The sequence below is a fragment of the Moschus berezovskii genome, chromosome 6, assembly GCF_049115385.1.
Source record: "Moschus berezovskii isolate FMDL1 chromosome 6, NW_MosBer_1.0, whole genome shotgun sequence".
NCBI classification, from domain to species: Eukaryota; Metazoa; Chordata; class Mammalia; order Artiodactyla; family Moschidae; genus Moschus; species Moschus berezovskii.
Window position 1 is genome coordinate 82669032 of NC_142465.1, and position 22580 is coordinate 82691611.

At 40.9% G+C, this 22580-nt stretch overlaps 1 protein-coding gene across 1 annotated transcript; it reads right to left on the bottom strand.

Annotated features, from left to right (window-relative positions):
- Positions 1-573: 573 nt before the first annotated feature.
- On the bottom strand, positions 574-13452 carry LOC129536776 (protein DBF4 homolog A-like). Its single transcript, XM_088836723.1, is given in 3 exon segments — positions 574-2346; positions 9587-9680; positions 13203-13452. Coding segments are annotated over 3 exon segments (2040 nt in total). The 5' UTR covers positions 13376-13452.
- Between the last annotated feature and the right edge of the window lie 9128 nt (positions 13453-22580).

Sequence of the window (22580 nt, forward strand, 5' to 3'; positions counted from 1 at the left end):
CTGAGGGATAGGATAGGGAGGGAGATGGGAGGGGGGTTCAGGATGGAGAACACATGTATACCCATGGCTGATTCATGTCAATGTATGGCAAAAACCACTACAATATTGTAAAGTAATTAGCCTCCAATTAAATAATTTAAAATAAAAAAAAAATTTTTAATGCAGTATTAGCTATAAGACTGGAAAAAAAAAATCAATGGAAAAGAAATGAGAGCCCAGAAGAAAGTTCCTTGCATGTATAAAACAGCACTAAAGATCAGTGGAGAGAGGATGGCTCCTGAGTAAGTGGCTGAAACAAAAGAGTTCTAAGTAAATTAAAGCCTTAAATGTGAGAGGCAAAATTATAAAACTGTTGGAAGACAAAATAGGAAAATAGTTTAAGACTTCAAAGTAAGCAAATTTTTTTTTTCTGTAGAAAAATGCAAAATCACCTTTATTGTTAATATTTACATTTGGTTCTGTAAACAAAACTGGCAACCCCCCATTCCCCAAACTAAGAATTTTTATACATATTTATAAAAATGTCAAGAATATAATCTTCATTGCTTCTGAAAGGCATTTATTTTTTTAAATCTAAAAGCCAGTAAATGTAGAAGTTGAAGGGGACGAGAAAAACATTGTTAACAGATTTGAATTTTCCTCTTCCCAAATATCTAAAACATCACACATATTATTCTTTTCAGTATAGCTTGTGAAACCCAAAAATTCTGATTTCTCTTCACTAGTCTGAAATAAATCCAGCAGAGACTGTACTGGTGAGCTACAAATTCTGTGTTCTTCTTGTGTAGTAAGAAATTCAGTTCTTTTCTCATCTAACTCCACATTTGGTTCCAGGTTTTCTTTCTTATTTCTTCCTAATGATATTCTCACTTTCCGACAGATTTTACCAGAAGGCACACTATCCATACTCTCGATGTCACACGTGTTGGGTTCCTCAGGAGGGCTTTGGGATGGAATTTCTGCCCAAAGTGTCAGATGCTCCTGTGAACTGTTTATTGCTAACAGATCAGAATCACGATGAAATACCGAATAAAGGTCCTTTTCTTTCAGATCCTTTGCTGGAAAAAGCACAGTATCTGACTTTTGTTTCCATTGAGGTGCACTATCATCTGTATTGAAATTAGAAATTTGTATAGATGTCTGTGGCCTACGTGGACAGTGATCTACCTTTACTTCTAAGTCACTTTCACTTAAAATTAATTTGTGTTCAGAAACATCAAGAATGCAGTCTTGTTTATTTTTACATGGAGGCAGAGGTGTAAAATTTTGTTTTATGTCATTTTCAGCTGGATTTAACATGGAACATTTACGAGATGTTTTATCATCAAGTTCTCTCAGTTCACTAGAATGGTGGAGGGTATGTTCTGAAGAAGACACAGACTTTTGTTCAGGTTCCTGCACAGGTTCTTTATATAGGAAATCCTGCTCCATCATATGTACATCTTCCCTGGAGTCTTTCTGAGAATTATGCAGCAATTCCAGCTCTTCTTTAGTTCCAGACCTTTTCACAACATTTGCAATAATAGGAGAAAGGTATCCAACAATGTATTTTATTCTTTTCTTTTTAGGCGTGTCCCTTTCGTATTCCACAAAGTCAAAAACTAACTTAGATACAATGTCATCAACAACTTGATAGTGATTACTCTGTGCAAAGTTTCTGTGTTGCTCACTCAGAAGATGAATGTCAAGATCTTCATATTTCTGCAAGCAACATTCTTAATATCCCTTTTTTTTCTTCTCTTTTAACGGGAATTGAACTGGAATTCCACCACATTTATCACCATCTGTTTGGATCCTTAGTTTAACTTGAGTTTGCTTTTGGGTGCCAGATGGCTTTTCTACATCAAATGGGCTGGAGGGCTTCTGAATAGAGTTTATAAAAGGCATATTGGTCAGCTGAAGATAAAATGGCCTATAAAGCTGGCTCATATCTTCCACCTTTACAAAAGGCTTTTTGAGTCTACCTGTTTTTGTTTTCTGAGTGCCAACACCTACTCTTTTCCCTACATCTCTTACAGAAGTGCTTGATTTCTTGAGTAAATACAGTTCTTTTTTCCTTTGTTCAATGTAGTATCTAACGTCATCAATATGAAGAATGTTTACTCCCCATGATAAGGCATTAGACAATATACTGTTTGAAGGAATAAAATCATGGTCCTTGATAGCTTTTTCAACTAATAATTTTCCTCTGCTCAAACATACCTATTAAAAGACTGTGTCTGGAGACTTAAATGAACTTCCATCATGGCTGGGATGAGGTGATGTGGTTTCCGCAGTATTCGCAGATTCTGGACTTGGTATAGGAGAGATTCGTCCCAAGGTTTGTGCAAATTTAGCTTCCTTTTTCTTTTTTTTTCCTTTTTTTTTTTTTTTTTGGTAATTAATTTATTTTTTATTGGAGGCAAATTATTTTACAATATTATATTGGTTCGTTTTGCCATACATTGACATGAATTCGCCCCAGGTTTACATAAGTTCCCCCTCCTGAACCCCCCTCCCCCCTCCCTCCTCCCTTTGTCCTCCCTCTGGGTCATCCCCGCATGCCAGCCCCGAGCATCCTATAACATGCATTGACCCTGAACTAGTGATTCGTTTCACATATGACAACATACGTGTTTCAATGCCATTCTCCCAAATCCTCCCACCCTCACCCTCTCCCATAGAGTCCCAAAGACTGTTCTATACATCTGTGTCTCTTTTGCTGTCTCGTATACAGGGTTATCATTTGCATCTTTCTAAATTCCATATATATGCGTTAGTATACTGTATTGGTGTTTTTCTTTCTGGCTTACTTCACTCTGTATAATAGGCTCCAGTTTCATCCACCTCATTAGAACTGATTCAAATGTATTCTTTTTAATGGCTGAATAATACTCCATTGTGTATATGTACCAAAGCTTTCTTATCCATTCGTCTGCAGATGGATATCTAGGTTGCTTCCACGTCCTGGCTATTATAAACAGTGCTGCAATGAACATTGGGGTACATGTGTCTCTTTCAATTCTGGTTTCCTCGGTGTGTATGCCCAGGAGTGCGATTGCTGGGTCATATGGCAGTTCTATTTCCAATTTTTTGAGGAATCTCCACACTGTTCTCCATAGTGGCTGTACTAGTTTGCATTCCCACCAACAGTGTAAGAGGGTTCCTTTCTCTCCACATCCTCTCCAGCATTTATTGCATGTAGACTTTTCGATAGCAGCCATTCTGACTGGTGTGAAATGGTATCTCATTGTGGTTTTGATTTGCATCTCTCTGGTTATGAGGGATGTTGAGCATTTTTTCATGTGTTTGTTAGCCATCTTTATGTCTTCTTTGGAGAAATGTCTGTTTAGTTCTTTGGCCCATTTTTTGATTGGGTCACTTAGTTTTCTGGAATTGAGCTGCAGGAGCTGCTTGTATAATTTGGAGATTAATCCTTTATCCGTTGCTTCATTTGCTATTATTTTCTCCCATTCTGAAGGCTGTCTTTTCACCTTACTTATAGTTTCCTTTGCTGTGCAGAAGCTTTCGATTTTAATTAGGTCCCATTTGTTTATTTTTGCTTTTATTTCCAAAATTCTGGGAGGTGGGTCATGGAGGATCCTGCTGTGATTTATGTCGGAGAGTGTTTTGCCTACGTTCTCCTCTAGGAGTTTTATAGTTTCTGGTCTTACATTTAGCTCTCTAATCCATTTTGAGTTTATTTTGGTGTATGGTGTTAGGAAGTGTTCTAGTTTCATTCTTTTACAGGTGGCTGACCAGTTTTCCCAGCACCACTTGTTAAAGAGACTGTCTTTTCTCCATTGTACATTCTTGCCTCGTTTGTCAAAGATGAGGTGTCCATAGGTGCGTGGATTTATCTCTGGGCTTTCTATTTTGTTCCATTGATCTATATTTCTGTCTTTATGCCAGTACCATACTGTCTTGATGACTGTGGCTTTGTAGTAGAGCCTGAAGTCCGGCAGATTAATTCCCCCAGTTCCATTTTTCTTCCTCAAGATTGCTTTGGCTATTCGAGGTTTTTTGTATTTCCATACAAATTGTGAGATTATTTGTTCTAGTTCTGTGAAAAATATCGTTGGTAGCTTGATAGGGATTGCATTGAATGTATAAATTACTTTGGGTAGTATACTCATTTTTACAATATTTATTCTTCCAATCCATGAACATGGTATATTTCTCCATCTATTAGTGTCCTCTTTGATTGCTTTCAGTAGTGTTTTATAGTTTTCTATGTACAAGTCTTTTGTTTCCTTAGGTAGATATATTCCTAAGTATTTAATTCTTTTTGTTGCAACAGTGAATGGAATAGTTTCCTTAATTTCTCTTTCTATTTTCTCATTATTAGTGTATAGCAATGCAAGGGATTTCTGTGTGTTGATTTTATATCCTGAAAAGTTACTGTAATCATTGATTAGCTGTAGTATGGCAAGCCACTCCAGTACTATTGCCTAGAAAATCCCATGGACGGAGGAGCCTGGTAGGCTGCAGTCCGTGGGGTCGCTAAGGGTCGGACACGACTGAGCAACTTCACTTTCACTTTTCACTTTCACACATTGGAGAAGGAAATGGCAACCCACTCCAGTGTTCTTGCCTGGAGAATCCCAGGGACGGGGGAGCCTGGTGGACTGCCGTCTATGGGGTCACACAGAGTCGGACACGACTGAAGTGACTTAGCAGCAGTAGCAGCAGCAGTTTTCTGGTAGAGTCTCTAGGGTTTTCTGTGTAGAGGATCATGTCATCAGTGAACAGTGAAAGTTTTGCTTCTTCTTTTCCAATTTGTATTCCTTTTATGTCTTTTTCTACTCTGATTGCTGTGGCCAAAACTTCCAGAACTATGTCGAATAGTAGTGGTGAGAGTGGGCATCCTTGTCTTGTTCCTGACTTTAGGGGAAATGCTTTCAGTTTTTCACCATTGAGGATAATGTTTGCTGTGGGTTTGTCATATATAGCTTTTATTATGTTGAGGTATGTCCCTTCTATTCCCACTTTCTGGAGGGTTTTTATCATAAATGGATGTTGAATTTTGTCGAAGGCTTTCTCTACATCTATTGAGATAATCATATGATTTTTATTTTTCAGTTTGTTAATGTGGTGTATTACGTTGATTGATTTGCGGATATTGAAGAATCCTTGCATTCCTGGGATAAAGCCCACTTGGTCATGATGTATGATCTTCTTAATGTGTTGTTGGATTCTGATTGCTAGAATTTTGTTAAGGATTTTTGCATCTATGTTCATCAGTGACATTGGCCTGTAGTTTTCCTTTTTTTGTGAGGTCTTTACCAGGTTTTGGGATTAGGGTGATGGTGGCGTCATAGAATGAGTTTGGAAGTTTCCCTTCCTCAGCAATTTTCTGGAAGAGTTTGAGTAGAATAGGTGTTAGCTCCTCTCTAAATTTTTGGTAGAATTCGGCTGTGAAGCCATCTGGACCTGGGCTTTTGTTTGCTGGAAGATTCTTGATTACAGCCTCTAGTTCCGTGCTTGTGATGGGTCTGTTCAGATTTTCTATTTCTTCCTTGTTCAGTTTTGGAAAGTTGTACTTTTCTAGGAATTTGTCCATTTCTTCCAGGTTATTCATTTTATTTCCATATAATTGCTGATAGTATTCTCTAATAATCCTTTGTATTTCTGTGTTGTCGGTTGTGATCTCTTCATTTTCATTTCTAATTTTATTGATTTGGTTCTTCTCCCTTTGTTTCTTGATAAGTCTGGCTAGTGGTTTGTCAATTTTATTTACCTTCTCAAAGAACCAGCTTTTGGCTTTGTTGATTTTTGCTATGGTCTCTTTTGTTCCTTTTGCATTTATCTCTGCCCTAATTTTTACGATTTCTTTCCTTCTACTGACCCTGGGGTTCTTCATTTCTTCCTTTTCTAGTTGCTTTAGATGTAGAGTTAGGTTATTTAGTTGACTTTTTTCTTGTTTCTTGAGGTGTGCCTGTATTGCTATGAACTTCCCCCTTAGCCCTGTTTTTACAGTGTCCCAGAGGTTTTGGGTTGTTGTGTTTTCATTTTCATTCATTTCTATGCATATATTGATTTCTCTTTTGATTTCTTCTATGATTTGTTCATTATTCAGCAGCGTGTTGTTCAGCCTCCATATGTTGGCATTTTTAATAGTTTTTCTCCCATAATTGAGATCTAATCTTACTGCATTGTGGTCAGAAAAGATGCTTGGAATGATTTCAATTTTTTTGAATTTACCTAGGCTAGATTTATGGCCCAGGATGTGATCTATCCTGGAAAAGGTTCCGTGTGCACTTGAGAAAAAGGTGAAATTCATTGTTTTGGGGTGAAATGTCCTATAGATATCTATTAGGTCAAACTGGTCTATTGTATCATTTAAAGTTTGTGTTTCCTTGTTAATTTTCTGTTTAGTTGATCTATCCATAGATGTAAGTGGGGTATTAAAATCGCCCACTATTATTGCATTATTGTTAATTTCCCCTTTCATACTTGTTAGTAATTGTCTTACATATTACAGTGCTCCTATGTTGGGTGCATAAATATTTATAATTGTTATATCTTCATCTTGGATTGATCCTTTGATCATTATGTAGTTTCCTTCTTTGTCTCTTTTCACAGCCTTTGTTTTAAAGTTTATTTTATCTGATATGAGTATTGCTACTCCTGCTTTCTTTTGGTCTCTATTTGCATGGAATATCTTTTTCCAGCCCTTTACTTTCAGTCTGTATGTGTCCCTCGATTTGAGGTGGGTCTCTTGCAGACAACATATATGGGGGTCTTGTTTTTGTATCCTTTCAGCCAGCCTTTGTCTTTTGGTTGGGGCATTCAACCCATTTACGTTTAAGGTAATTACTGATAAGTACGATCCCGTAGCCATTTTCTTTATTGCCTTGGGTTCGAGTTGATATACCCTTTCTGTGTTTCCTGCCTAGAAAAGATCCTTTAGCGTTTGTTGGAGAGCTGGTTTGGTGATGCTGAATTCTCTCAGCTTTTGCTTGTCTGTAAAGCTTTTGATTTCTCCTTCATATTTGAATGAGATCCTTGCTGGGTACAGTAGTCTGGGCTGTAGGTTATTTTCTTTCATCACTTTAAGTATGTCTTGCCATTCCCTCCTGGCCTGAAGAGTTTCTGTTGAAAGATCAGCTGTTATCCTTATGGGAATCCCCTTGTGTGTTATTTGCTGTTTTTCCCTTGCTGCTTTTAATATTTGTTCTTTGTGTTTGATCTTTATTAATTTGATTAATATGTGTCTAGGAGTATTTCGCCTTGGGTTTATCCTGTTGGGGACTCTCTGGGTTTCTTGGACTTGGGTGATTATTTCTTTCCCTATTTTAGGGAAGTTTTCAACTATTATCTCCTCAAGTATTCTTTCATGGTCTTTTTTTTGTCTTCTTCTGGGACTCCTATGATTCGAATGTTGGACTGTTTAACATTGTCCCAGAGGTCTCTAATATTGTTCTCATTTCTTTTAATTTGTTTTTCTTTTTTCCTCTCTGTTTCATTTATTTCTACAATTCTATCTTCTAGCTCGCTTATCCTGTCTTCTGCCTCTGTTATTCTACTGTTTGTTCCCTCCAGAGTGTTTCTGATCTCATCTATGGCATTATTCATTGTATATTGACTCTTTTTTATTTCCTCTAAGTTCTTCTTAAACCTTTCTTCCATCTTCTCAATCCTTTTCTCCAGGTTATTTATCTGTAACTCCATTTTGCTTTCAAGATTTTGAATCATTTTCACCACCAAAATTCGAAATTCTTTATCAGGTAGATTCCCTATATCTTCCTCTTTTGTTTGTGTTGGTGGGCATTTATCTTGTTCCTTTACTTGCTGGGTATTTCTCTGCCTCTTCATCTTGCTTATAATGCTTTGCTTGGGGTGGCCTTTTCCTCTTCTGGCCGTTTGTGGAGATCTCTTTATTATGTAATTTCCTCTCTGTGTGTGGGGTTGGACAGGTGACTTGTCAAAGTTCCCTGGTTATGGAAGCTTGTGTCGGTGTTCTGGTGGGTGCAGCTGGATTTGTTCTCTCTGGAGTGCAATGAAGTGTCCAGTAATGAGTTATGAGATGTCAGTGGGTTTGGAGTGACTTTGGGCAGCCTGTATATTGAAACTCAGGGCTATTTTCCTGTGTTACTGGAGAATTTGTGTGGTATGTCTTGCTCTGGAACTTGTTGACCTTTGGGTGGTGCTTGGTTTTAGTGCAGGTATGGAGACGTTTGATGAGCTCCTATCGATTAATGTTCCCTGGAGTCAGGAGTTCTCTGGTGTTCTCAGGATTCGGCCTTAAGCCTCTTGCCTCTGGTTTTTGGTCTTATTCTTGGAGTAGCCTCTAGATGTCTTTATCTGTCATTTCCAAGGTGGTTCCCTCTGTTTTAGCTTCTGTTTGCTGGTCTCTTCAGTGTCTAATTTCCGCCCTGATACTAGGGGGTGGGTGGACACTTTTTAAGGCTCAGTTGTTCAGTCCTGTTCTGGGAAGGGAGGAACGCTGCAGTCGAATATCTCTGGCGTCTGTGGGGAGTGCTCACAGCGTCTCAGCCACACTGGGTTTGCCCCCGCTCACAGCACATATGCTGTCCCAATCTATACTGCACAGGCTCTAGGTTGCTCTGCTGGGAGCTGTCTGAGGCCGGCGCCGGGTTGTATGCACTTCCCAGGTCTGAGCGGCTCAAGTTCAGGTTCTCAGGTACTCCACAAATGCGCAGACTTGGTTGGGCCTGCGTTTTGTGCCTTCCCCGGTCCGAGCAGCTCAGGGGACCAGGTATTTGGTGAGCGCGGTCTCTGTGACTTATCGCCTCCCCAGTCCCCACCACTCAGTTTTCTGGGTGTACAACCGGCGCACCTTCTCAGGGGGATATCGACTGGCCCGAGCCCAAGAAGTCCTGAATAGCAACAAGCCTGTCTGCAGTTTGTATCAGATGCCTTTCTGGGGCCGCGGTTGCCCGCTCTGGCTCTGGCTGTGCTCCCTGCCTGTCTCGGCGGGGGATGGGGGATGGGCCATGGGCCGACCGTAGCCGGCTCACTCTGCTCAGTCCTTTATTCTGTGAGCAGGGCTGGCCGAGTCGTAGGTTAGAGCTTTCCGCCTTTTCGTGGGGAAGCTATCACACAGTCTGCTTTGCTCTCCCCAGTTCTCTCAAATTGTTTTCGCGGCATTCAAGCCCAGTCCTCTCTCTAAGCAGTTCAGCCGGCTCCTCCCTGCCCAGCCCCCGCTTGCTAATGGCGTATGCAGGCATCTGCGCTGCTTCTCTGCTGGGAGTTACCGTTTGACGGGTAATCTGTGGGTTTTTAAAAAATCTTGGAAAAAAAGAGGGTTATGTGGCCCTCTGAGCTTCCAAGGCTCGCCACAGATTCGCCAGTGAGAGTGTTTCCTGGTGTTCGGAAAGTTCTCTTTTTAAAGCCTCCCTTCCCAGAACGGAGCTCCATCCTTACTTCTTTTGTCTCGCTTTTTATCTTTTATGTTTTTTCCTACCTCCTTTCGAAGACAATGGGCTGCTTTTCTGGGTGCCTGACGTCCTCTGCCAGCATTCAGAAGTTGTTTTGTGGACTTTACTCCACGTTCAAATGTTCTTTTGATGAATTTGTGGAGGAGAGAGTGGTCTCGCCGTCCTATTCCTCCGCCATCTTGTTCCTTTTCCATCTCCTTTTTATTTGAAATAAGATAACTGATATTTTTGCTGAGAAATTCTTCAACTCGCCCTCCCAGATCCTTAATGTCCTTTTGCAGTTTTTCAGATATGGTGACAGAAGGTAGTTCAGTTCAGTTCAGTTCAGTCGCTCAGTCGTGTCCGACTCTCCACGACCCCATGAATCACAGCACGCCAGGCCTCCCTGTCCATCACCAACTCCCGGAGTACACTCAAACTCATGTCCACAGAGTCGGTGATGGCATCCAGCCATCTCATTCTCCGTCGTCCCCTTCTCCTCCCGCCCCCAACCTTTCCCAGCATCAGAGTCTTTTCCAGTGAGTCAACTCGTCGCATGAGGTGGCCAAAGTATTGCAGCTTCAGCTTTAGCATCAGTCCTTCTAATGAACACCCAGGATCGATCTCCCTTAGAATGGACTGGTTGGATCTCCTTGCAGTATAAGGGACTCTCAAGAGTCTTCTCCAACACCACAGTTCAAAAGCATCGATTCTTCGGCGATCAGCTTTCTTCACAGTCCAACTCTCACATCCATACATGACCACGGGAAAAACCATTGCCTTGACTAGATGGACCTTGGTTGGCAAAGTAATGTCTCTGCTTTTTAATATACTATCAAGGTTGGTCATAACTTTCCTTCCAAGGAGCAAGCGTCTTTTAATTTCATGGCTGCAATCAGCATCCGCAGTGATTTTGGAGCCCCAAAAAAATAAAGTCTGACACTGTTTCCACTGTTTTTCCATCTATTTCCCATGAAGTGATGGGACCAGATGCCATGATCTTTGTTTTCTGAATGTTGAGCTTCAAGCCAACCTTTTCACTCTCCTCTTTCACTTTCATCAAGAGGCTTTTGAGTTCCTCTTCACTTTCTGCCATAAGGGTAGTGTCATCTGCATATCTGAGGTTATTGATATTTCTCCCAGCAATCTTGATTCCAGCTTGTGCTTCTTCCAGCCCAGCGTTCCTCATGATGTACTCTGCATATAAGTTAAATAAGCAAGGTGACAATATACAACCTTGACGTACACCTTTTCCTATTTGGAACCTGTCTGTTGTTCCATGTCCAGTTCTAACTGTTGCTTCCTGACCTGCATACAGGTTTCTCAAGAGGCAGGTCAGGTGGTCTGCTATCCCCATCTCTTTCAGAATGTTCCACAGTTTATTGTGATCCACACAGTCAAAGGCTTTGGCATAGTCAATGAAGCAGAAATAGATGTTTTTCTGGAACTCTCTTGCTTTCTCCATGATCCAGCGGATGTTGGCAATTTGATCTCTGGTGCCTCTATCTTTTCTAAAACCTGCTTGAACATCTGGGAGTTCACGGTTTACATACTGCTGAAGCCTGGCTTGGAGAATTTTGAGCATGACTTTACTAGCGTGTGAGATGAGTGCAATTGTGCGGTAGTTTGAGCATTCTTTGGCATTGCCTTTCTTTGGAATTGGAATGAAGACTGACCTCTTCCAGTCCTGTGGCCAGCGCTGAGTTTTCCAAATCTGCTGGCATATTGAGTGCAGCACTTTCACAGCATCATCTTTCAAGACTTGAAATAGCTCAACTGGAATTCCATCACCTCCACTAGCTTTGCTAGTAGTGATGCTTTCTAAGGACCACTTGACCTCACATTCCAAGATGTCTGGCTCTAGATCAGTGATCACGTTATCGTGACTATCTTGGTCGTGAAGATCTTTTTTGTACAGTTCTTCTGTGTATTCCTGCCACCTCTTCTTAATATCTTCTTCTGTTAGGTCCATACCATTTCTGTCCTTTATCGAGCCCATCTTTGCATGAAATGTTCCCTTGGAATCTCTAATTTTCTTGAAGAGGTCTCTTGTTTTTCCTATTCTGTTGTTTTCCTCTATTTCTTTGCATTGATCACTAAGGAAGACTTTCTTATCTCTCCTTGCTATTCTTTGGAACTCTGCATTCAGATGCTTATATCTTTCCTTTTCTCCTTTGCTTTTCGCCTCTCTTCTTTTCACAGCTATTTGTAAGGCCTTCTCAGACAGCCATTTCGCTCTTCTGCATTTCTTTTCAATGGGGATGGTCTTGGTCCCTGTCTCCTGTACAATGTCACGAACCTCCGTCCAGAGTTCATCAGGCACTCTATCAATCAGATCTAGTCCCTTAAATCTATTTCTCACTTCCACTGTATAATCATAAGGGATTTGATTGAGGTCATATCTGAATGGTCTAGTGGTTTTCCCTACTTTCTTCAATTTAAGTCTGAATTTCGCAATAAGGAGTTCATGATCTGAGCCACAGTCAGCTCCTGGTCTTGTTTTTGCTAACTGTATACAGCTTCTCCATCTTTGGTTGCAAAGAATATAATCAATTTGATTTCGGTGTTGACCATCTGGTGATGTCCATGTGTAGAGTCTTCTCTTGTGTTGTTGGAAGAGGGTGTTTGCTATGACCAGTGCATTCTCTTGACAAAACTCTATTAGCCTTTGCCCTGCTTCATTCCGTGCTCCAAGGCCATATTTGCCAGTTACTCCAGGTGTTTCTTGACTTCCTACTTTTGCATTCCAGTCCCCTATAATGAAAAGGACATCTTTTTTGGGTGTTAGTTCTAAAAGGTCTTGTAGGTCTTCATAGAACCGATTAACTTCAGCTTCTTCAGCATTACTGGTTGGGGCATAGGCTTGGATTACTGTAATATTGAATGGTTTGCCTTGGAAACGAACAGAAATCATTCTGTCATTTTTAAGATTGCATCCAAGTACTGCATTTTGGACTCTTTTGTTGACCATGATGGCTACTCCATTTCTTCTAAGGGATTCCTGCCCACAGTAGTAGATATAATGGTCATCCGAGTTAAATTCACCCATTCCAGTCCATTTTAATTCACTGATTCCTAAAATGTCGACGTTCACTCTTCCCATCTCCCGTTTGACCACTTTCAATTTGCCTTGATTCATGGACCTAACATTCCAGGTTCCTATGCAATATTGCTCTTTACAGCACCGGACCTTGCTTCTATCACTGGTCACATCCACAGCTGGGTATTGGTTTTGCTTTTGCTCCTGCTCCATCCCTCTATTCCTTCTATAGTTATTTCTCCACTGAGCTCCAGTAGCATACTGGGCACCTACCGACCTGGGGAATTCCTCATTCAGTATCCTATCATTTTGCCCTTTGTTACTGTTCATGGGGTTCTCAAGGCAAGTATACTGAAGTGGTTTGCCATTCCCTTCTCCAGTGGACCACATTCCGCTGTGGTCCATGTGATCAGATCGACTAGTTTCCTGTGATTATGATTTCAGTGTGTCTGCCCTCTGACGCCCCCCTAGCAATACCTACCGTCTCATTTGGGTTTCTCTTACCTTGGTCGTGGAAAATCTCTTCACAGCCGCTCCAGCAAAGTGCAGCCGCTGTACCTTACCTTGGAGGAGGGGTATCTCCTCAAGGCCGCCCCCCCGACCTTGAACGCGAAGTAGCTCCTCTCGGCCCTCCTGTGCCCGCGCAGCCACCGCCTGTTGGAAGTTGGGTAGTTCCTCTCAGCTGCCGGCCCTGGCCTCAGGCGTGGGGTAGCTCCTCACAGCCGCACCTCTTTGCGTGGTTCGTTGCGCCAGGGCCGGCGTCTCTCGCGTCGCGTCTGCGCCGCCGGGGCCGGCGTCTCTCGGAAGGTAAGTCAATGTAAAACACTTTACCCCAGAGAGGTTTATATTTGGATTTTTCTGGTTTGTTATCAGGTTTCAGAGATTTCAAAGATGGTCGGGTTTTTTCATTTTTAACTTGGATTCCACCCTGAAACTGTCCTTTGCTGTGGATCCTCATGGCTCCGGAGTTCATGGCAGCCGCCCAGCACCTACATGCTGGGTCGGGAGACGGTGTTGCCCCAAGCCACCGCGGAAACTCGGCTTCCTCGAGGCCCGTTGACCCGCCAGTCGCCTCTCCCCTTCACACCCACCACACCCACGAAGTAGAGATGCCGCGCCCGCTGGCTTAGTTTCCGGGGCCGAATCTGGCCTCAGGGTGCAGAGAGGGAAGAAGAAAAGCCGCAAATGTTTCTTAAACAATACAAAACACACACACACACAAAGGAAAAGAGTGACAAATTGAATCACATTAAAATTAAGAACATCTATTTATGGAAGACACTATAAGTGAAAGATAATCATAAAAAAAGACTGCTGCTGCTGCTAAGTCACTTCAGTCGTGTCCGACTCTGTGTGACCCCGTAGACGGCAGTCCACCAGGCTCCCCGTCCCTGGGATTCTCCAGGCAAGAACACTTAAGTGGGTTGCCATTTCCTTCTCCAATGTGTGAAAGTGAAAGTGAAGTCGCTCAGTCATGTCAGACTCGTAGCGACCCCATGGACTCAGTTCAGTTCAGTCGCTCAGTCGTCTCCGACTCTTAGCGACCCCATGAACCACAGCACGCCAGGCCTCCCTGTCCGTCAACAACTCCCAGAGTTCACTCAAACTCATGTCCATCGAGTCGGTGATGCCATCCAGCCACCTCATTCTCTGTCTTCCCTGTCTCCTCCTACCCCCAATCGCTCCCAGCATCAGAGTCTTTTCCAGTGAGTCAACTCGTCGCATGAGGTGGCCAAAATATTGGAGTTTCAGCTTTAGCATAAGTCCTTCTAATGAACACCCAGGATTGATCTCCTCTAGAATGGACTGGTTGGATCTCCTTGCAGTACAAGGGACTCTCAAGAGTCTTCTCCAGCACCACAGTTCAAAAGCATCAATTCTTCAGCGATCAGCTTTCTTCACAGTCCAACTCTCACATCCATACATGACCACGGAAAAAACTATAGCCTTGACTAGACGGACCTTGGTTGGCAAAGTAATGTCCCTGCTCTTTAATATGCTATCTAGGCAAGCCAACCTTTTCACTCTCCTCTTTCACTTTCCTCAAGAGGCTTTTGAGTTCCTCTTCACTTTCTGCCATAAGGGTGGTGTCATCTGCATATCTGAGGTTATTGATATTTCTCCCGGCAATCTTGATTCCAGCTTGTGCTTCTTCCAGCCCAGCGTTCCTCATGATGTACTCTGCATATAAGTTAAATAAGCAAGGTGACAATATACAGCCTTGACATACTCCTTTTCCTATTTGGAACCGGTCTGTTGTTCCATGTACAGTTCTAACTGTTGCTTCCTGACCTGCATACAGGTTTCTCAAGAGGCAGGTCAGGTGGTCTGGTATTCCCATCTCTTTCAGAATGTTCCACAGTTTATTGTGATCCACACAGTCAAAGGCCTTGGCATAGTCAATGAAGCAGAAATAGATGTTTTTCTGAAACTCTCTTGCTTTCTCCATGATCCAGCGGATGTTGGCAATTTGATCTCTGGTGCCTCTGCCTTTTCTAAAACCCGCTTGAACATCTGGGAGTTCACGGTTTACATACTGCTGAAGCCTGGCTTGGAGAATTTTGAGCATGACTTTACTAGCGTGTGAGATGAATGCAATTGTGTGGTAGTTTGAGCATTCTTTGGCATTCCCTTTCTTTGGGATTGGAATGAAGACTGACCTTTTCCAGTCCTGTGGCCATTGCTGAGTTTTCCAAATTTGCTGGCATATTGAGTGCCACCTCAAAAATATTAGAATAAAATCAAAAGTACTACTGGTTCAGCATAATGACTACATGACATCAGGTTTTATTGAACAATTTCACATTTTCACAGCAAACTAAAGTATACAAGACTGAAATTTATTTCAATAGCTGTCACTGCTTTTAAGATAAAACTCAAATTTACTGCATCTGTAAAACAGAATACTAACTTTTGGATCTAAGTTTTTTACTAGAAAAATGGTTATTGCCTGACTGACTGACCATATATGCAATTCTAAGGTTAAAATATTAGCTACTTTAAACCACGGTAAATTCAACATTCATTTTCTGATGTTACATTTCAAGTAACTACTACTTGGCCTTTATTCTTGTGGAGACTGATTTGAAGTTGCAGTGTTAAAAACTGCCCAGCACTACACTAGATATAAGAGAAAATATTGGTGATGGACAGGGAGGCCTGGCGTGCTATGATTCATGGGGTCGCAAAGAGTCGGACACGACTGAGCAACTGAACTGAATCTCTGCTTAGAATCTTGCCAAGTTAAGTTAAAAATACAAGGATTAAAATTGAGATCTCACGTGCTCATATAACTAGTATATGATTAGGTACCAAATCCAGATGATTCTAATCGGGGCGGGGGGATTGGAGCTGATCTGAGTAATTTCTGATAAATAAGAGGTCATATGGCGTAGAAAAAACTGGGGCAGGGGGAGAATTGTATCAGAAATTGTATCAGAGATTTGCTAAGTGGACTAGGGCTGATCAGAAAGGCTGATTCCCTTCAGGATGTAGGTGGTCTGACAAAACGTGGTCCAGTGAAGGGAAAGGCAAACCGCTTCAGCATTCTTGCCTCGAGAACCCCACGAACAGCATGAAAAGGATGTAGGTAAAAGGTAGCTTTTGGCTGGGTTTAATAAATCCTCAGCAGTGGCCGCAGAACTGGAAAAGGTCAGTCTTCATTCCATTCCCAAAGAAAGGGAATGCCAAAGAATGCTCAAATTACCGCACAATTGCACTCATCTCACATGCTAGTAAAGTCATGCTCAAAATTCTCCAAGCCAGGCTTCAGCAATATGTGAACCGTGAACTCCCAGATGTTCAAGCAGGTTTTAGAAAAGGCAGAGGCACCAGAGATCAAATTGCCAACATCCGCTGGATCATGCAGAAAGCAAGAGAGTTCCAGAAAAACATCTATTTCTGCTTCATTGACTATGCCAAGGCCTTTGACTGTGTGGATCACAATAAACTGTGGAACATTCTGAAAGAGATGGGAATACCAGACCACCTGACCTGCCTCTTGAGAAACCTGTATGCAGGTCAGGAAGCAACAGTCAGAACTGGACATGGAACAACAGAGCGGTTCCAAATAGGAAAAGGAGTATGTCAAGGCTGTATATTGTCACCTTGCTTATTTAACTTATATGCAGAGTACATCATGAGGAACGCTGGGCTGGAAGAAGCACAAGCTGGAATCAAGATTGCTGGGAGAAATATCAATAACCTCAGATATGCAGATGACACCACCCTTATGGCAGAAAGTGAAGAGGAACTCAAAAGCCTCTTGATGAAAGTGAAAGAGGAGAGTGAAAAGGTTGGCTTAAAGCTCAACATTCAGAAAACAAAGATCATGGCATCTGGTCCCATCACTTCATGGGAAATAGATGGAAAAACAGTGGAAGCAGTGTCAGACTTTATTTTTTTGGGGCTCCCAAATCACTGCAGATGCTGATTGCAGCCAGGAAATTAAAAGACGCTTACTCCTTGGAAGGAAAGTTATGACCAACCTTGATAATATATTAAAAAGCAGAGACATTACTTTGCCAACCAAGGTCCGTCTAGTCAAGGCAATGGTTTTTCCCATGGTCATGTATGGATGTGAGAGTTGGACTGTGAAGAAAGCTGATCGCTGAAGAATTGATGCTTTTGAACTGTGGTGCTGGAGAAGACTCTTGAGAGTCCCTTGGACTACAAGGAGATCCAACCAGTCCATTCTAAAGGAGATCAATCCTGGATGTTCATTGGAAGGACTGATGCTAAAGCTGAAACTCCAATACTTTGGCCACCTCATGCGACGAGTTGACTCACTGGAAAAGATTCTGATGCTGGGAAAGGTTGGTGGCGGCAGTTGAAGGGGACGACAGAGAATGAGATGGCTGGATGGCATCACTGACTCTGTGGACATGAGTTTGAGTGTACTCCGGGAGTTGGTGATGGACAGGGAGGCCTGGCATGCTGTGATTCATGGGGTCGCAAAGAGTTGGACACGACTGAGCGACTGGACTTACTGACTGACTGACTGATGGTGGTTTTATTTCTAGGTTTTTAAGGAATCTCTGAACTATCTTCCATATAGGGTGTATCAATTTACATTTCCACCAACAGTGCAAGAGGGTTTCCTTTTCTCCACACCCTCTCCAGCATTTATGGTTTGTAGACTCTTTGATGATGGCCATCACATTCTGACTGGTGTGAGGTGGTATCTCATTATAGTTTTAATTTGCATTTCTCTAATAATGAGCGATGTTGAGCACCTTTTCATATGCTTGTATTTAATTTTGTATATATGTTATATTCACAGTTTTGCATGAATGATAGTTCACAATAAAAAAATAAATAAAAAAACAGAAGGACAGAGACTGCACATCAAAATAAAGTAGAATTGCCAGGAAGTATAAAAGTCATTGGGCTTCCCAAGTGGCACTGTGGTAAAGAATCTGCCTGCCAATGCAGGAGATGCCACAGACTCAGGTTCAGTCCCTAGGTTGGGAAGATCCCCTGGAGAAGGAAATTGCAACCCACTCCAGTATTCTTGCCTGGAAAATTCCATGGAGAGGAGAGCCTATAGCTCATGGGATTGCAAAGAATCAGACAGGACTGAGCACACACACACACACACACACACACACACAAAGTTCGCTAGGGAGTGCTGCCAGGTTTAGAGTTTATGGATTCAGAGTGGAACCAATACACCTGTTTTTATTCTCTCTATCAGGACTTGGGTAAACGATACTCAGTTATAAGAAAGAAGAGGGTTGCAGCCAGTAACATGCAAAGAGGACAAAGGGAAGAGGAGTTAGATACTTGGAAGGTACCATAGTAGTGATTAATCACGGTGGCTAACCTGGATGGAGGTCAGTATAGTCAGAGGTAGTCTCATGAATAAGGAAGAAACATAGAATATTAGTGTCAGTAGAGTCTAACTTCCAATGAATTGAAAAATAATTGAGTGAAATTATTTATGCAGTGAATATTTATCTTTTCTAATATGGGCTAAGCCCTGTGGCAGACACTGAGGAATCAATGTTGAATCAAAATAGACACAGTTCACCCTCCTATGGATTTTGCATTCTGGCAGGAGACCTAACAGTAATTGAATGGTCACCCAAATAAACAGGAAATTGCAACTGAATTAAGGAATAAGATAAAAAGTATTGAGAATAAGATATTTAAGGAATAGGGCATCTGACAATCAAAGAAAACTCAGAAGGCTTCCCTGAGGAAGTAACAACTGATTTACCACTAAATGATGAATAGGTGTTTCAGTTCAATTTCTCAGTTGTGTCTGACTCTTTGCGACCCCATGAATCACAGCACACCAGGCCTCCCCATCCATCACCAACTCCCAGAGTTCACTCAAACTCATGTCCATTGAGTCGGTGATGCAAAATAATGGGGCTTTCTTGCTGGCTCAGATGGCAACGAATCTGCCTGCAATGTAGGAGACATGGGTTCAAATGAACTGTAATTCAAATGGACTGCAGATGCAAACTATTATATTAAAGTATAGAATGGATAAAAAACAAAGTCCTTCTGTATAGCACAGAGAACTATATTCTGTATTCTTTGATGAACCATAATGGAAAAGAACATTTAAAAAATATATATATTATACATACATATATATGTATATATATATATTTGAATGTTTGCTGTAAGCAGAAATTAACACAGCATTGTAAATCATTGTAAATACTTCAACTTTAAAAAAATGATTATAACCTGTTACTTAGGCAAATGAGTCTTTCTAACAAATTGAAAAGAAGAGACATTATTTTGCTGACAAAGTTCTGTCTAGTCAAAGTTACGGTTTTTCTAGTAGTCATGTATGGATGTGAGAGTTGGACCATAAAGAAGGCTGAGTGCTGAAGAATTGATGCTTTCGAACTGTAGTGTTGGAGAAGACTCTTGAGAGTTCCTTGGAGAGCAAGGAGATCAAGCCAGTTAATCCTAAAGGAAATCAACCCTGAATATTCATTGGAGGGACTGATGCTGAAGCTGAAGCTCCAATACTTGGGTCACCTGATGTGAAGAGTGGACTTATTGGAAAAGATGCTGATGCTGGGAAAGATTGAAGGCAGGAGGAGAAGGGGATGACAGAGGATGAGATGGTTGGATGACATGATGGACTCAATGGACATGAGTTTGAGTAAACTCCAGGAGATGGTGAAGGACAGGGAAGCCTAGCGTGCTGCAGTCCATGGGGTCACAAAGAGTTGGATATGACTGAGTGACTGAACAACAACAAAACTCCAAACTAGTGTGTTCTTGAACCTTCAAAGGACAAGCATTTCTCCAAAGGTTATTTTTAGGGATATAGCAATTAACTTTCTAAGTCTCAGTAGTTTTACAAGACTCTCTTTAAAAGTTATACTTCCAAGCACAGATTTATAATAACAAGAAATAGAACATGATCTAAATAATTATAAATATTGACATCATCTCCATATTGCAGAGAAAAAGACTGATTTTTTGTGAATATCTAGCAATGTTATTAAAAAAAAAAGGCTCAGATATTTTGAACCAGTTTACTTGACAGAAATAGATCTCTTCCCCTATGCTATAGGGGAATGGAGTGTGTTCTTTTATTCTCGGAGACTTCTTTTGTTAGTTAGAAAGGCTTTCATCAATAAAGTTAAACTCTAGATCTTCATTAGCTGGAACGCAGACCTGTGAAGATCACTTTTATAAGTGCAGTGAAGAATGAATAATATCATTACAATGAAGTGAGAAGCATATGGCATTACTTTTCCACACTGTGTGATCACATGTTTATAAGTATTACAGTAAAGGAAATATCACTAGAATATTACTCATTACAAATTTATGGCAATATGCACAAACACATCCTGAAAGCAGCTTTATTCTTTTATACACAATTGTATATTTACATATGCTGTTTTGTAAAATCATTTAAATTTTTTAAAATTAATTTATCTATTTTAATTGGAGGCTAGTTACTTTACAATATTGTGGTATTTTTTGCCATCCATTGACATGAATCAGCCATGGATGTACATGTGCCCCCATCCCAAACCTTATCTCCCTCCCATCCCATCCCTCTGGATTATCCCAGTACACCAGCTTTGAGTGCCCTGACTCAAGCATCAAACTTGGTCTGGTCATCTATTTCACATATGGTAATATATATGTTTCAATGCTATTCTCTCAAATCATCCCACCCTTACCTTCTTCCAGAGTCCAAAATTCTGTTCTTTATACATGTGTCTCTTTTGCTATCTTGCATACAGGGTTATTGTTACCATCTTTCTAAATTCCATATATATGCATTAATATACTGTATTGGTGTTTTTCCTTCTGATTTACTTCACTCTGTATAATAGGCTCCAGTTTCATCCACCTCATTAGAACTGATTTAAATGCATTCTTTTTAATGGCGAGTAATATTCATTGAGTATACCCTAACCCTAACCCTACCACAACTTTCTTATCCATTCACCTGCTGGTGGACATCTAGGTTGCTTCTGTGTCCTAGCTATTTTAAACAGTTCTGCGATGAACATTGGGGCACACGTGTCTCTTTCAATTCTGGTTTTCTCAGGGTGTATGCTCAGCAGTGGGATTGCTGGGTTGTATGGCAGTTCTATTTCCAGTTCTTTAAGGAATCTCCACACTGTTCTCCATAGTGGCTGTACTAGTTTGCGTTCCCACCAACAGTGTAAGAGGGTTCCCTTTTCTCCACACCTCTCCAGCATTTATTGTTTGTAGATGTTTTGATAGCAGCCATTCTGATTGGCATGAGATGGTACCTCATTGTGGTTTTGATTTGCATTTCTCTGATAATGAGTGATGTTGAGCATCTTTTCATGTATTTGTTAGCCATCTGTCTTCTTTGGAGAAATGTCTGTTTAGTTCTTTGGCCCATTTTTTGATTGGGTCATTTATTTTCCTGGAATTGAGCTGCATGAGCTGTTTGTATATTTTTGAGATTAATTCTTTGTCAGGTGCTTCTTTTGCTATTATTTTCTCCCACTCTGAAGGCTGTCTTTTCATCTTGCTTATAGTTTCCTTCATTGTGCAAAAGCTTTTATGTTTAATTAGGTCCCATTAGTTTATTTTTGTTTTTATTTCCATTACTCTGGGAGGTGGGTCATAGTGGATCTCACTGTGGTTTATGTCAGAGAGTGTTTTGCCTATGCTTTTCTCTAGGAATTTTATAGTTTCTGGTCTTACATTTAGATCTTGGTCCATTTTGAGTTTATTTTCATGTGTGGTATTAGAAAAGGTCATACAAATTTTACTTTGATATGATAAGAGACTTTTTACTTTGCTTACAAAGTAGGCATATATGGTTATCAAAGCTATGGTTTTTCCTATAGTCATGTAGGGATGTGAGAGCTGGACGATAAAAAAGGCTGAGCACCAAAGTACTGATGCCTTTGAACTGTGATGCTGGAGAAGACTCTTGATGGTCCCTTGGACAGCAAGGAGATCAAACAGTCAATCCTAAGGAAGTCAATCCTGAATATTCTTTGGAAGGTCTGATGCCGAAACTTGATGTGAAGAGTGGACTCATCAGAGAAGACCCTGTTGCTGGGAAAGATTGAAGACAGGAAGAGAAGGGGACGACAGAGGATGAGATGGTTGGATTGCATCACTGACTCAATGAACATGAGTTTGAGGAAACTCCAGGAGATGGTGAAGGACAGGGAAGCCTGGAGTGCTGCAGTCCTTGGGGTCACAAAGAGGTGGACATAACTGAGCAGCTAAACAACAACAAATGATAAGAGACAATAGTCCATGGGATTAAAGATAATAGATTTGGCCGATAGAGAATATAAACTTAATTTGAGTTATGCATACTTGTGACAACATGGTAAAAGATTAAGATTCTTCACTGGAATGCAGAAAATTATCTAAATTCTCTCTGAAATAGAAATTGCTTACTTCTCACAAAAAGGCCTTTTCTTTCCTGTCTAAACACAAATAATAATAAATTAAAATAAGTGGCAGGTAAGTAAAATAAGATTTCCATGTTATTTTATTTTGCTCTATTTATTAAAAAAAAAAAAAACTAACTGAAGATTATAATAAGTCTTGTAAATATACCGGCATGTTTCTGAAACCCTCTTACACAGAATATTATAGTGACTCCCTAACTCTGCCAAAATAAAACAAACAAAAACTGGTGAGATTCTCCTTTATTATGAGCCAGAAAATTGTTTTACAGATCAGGA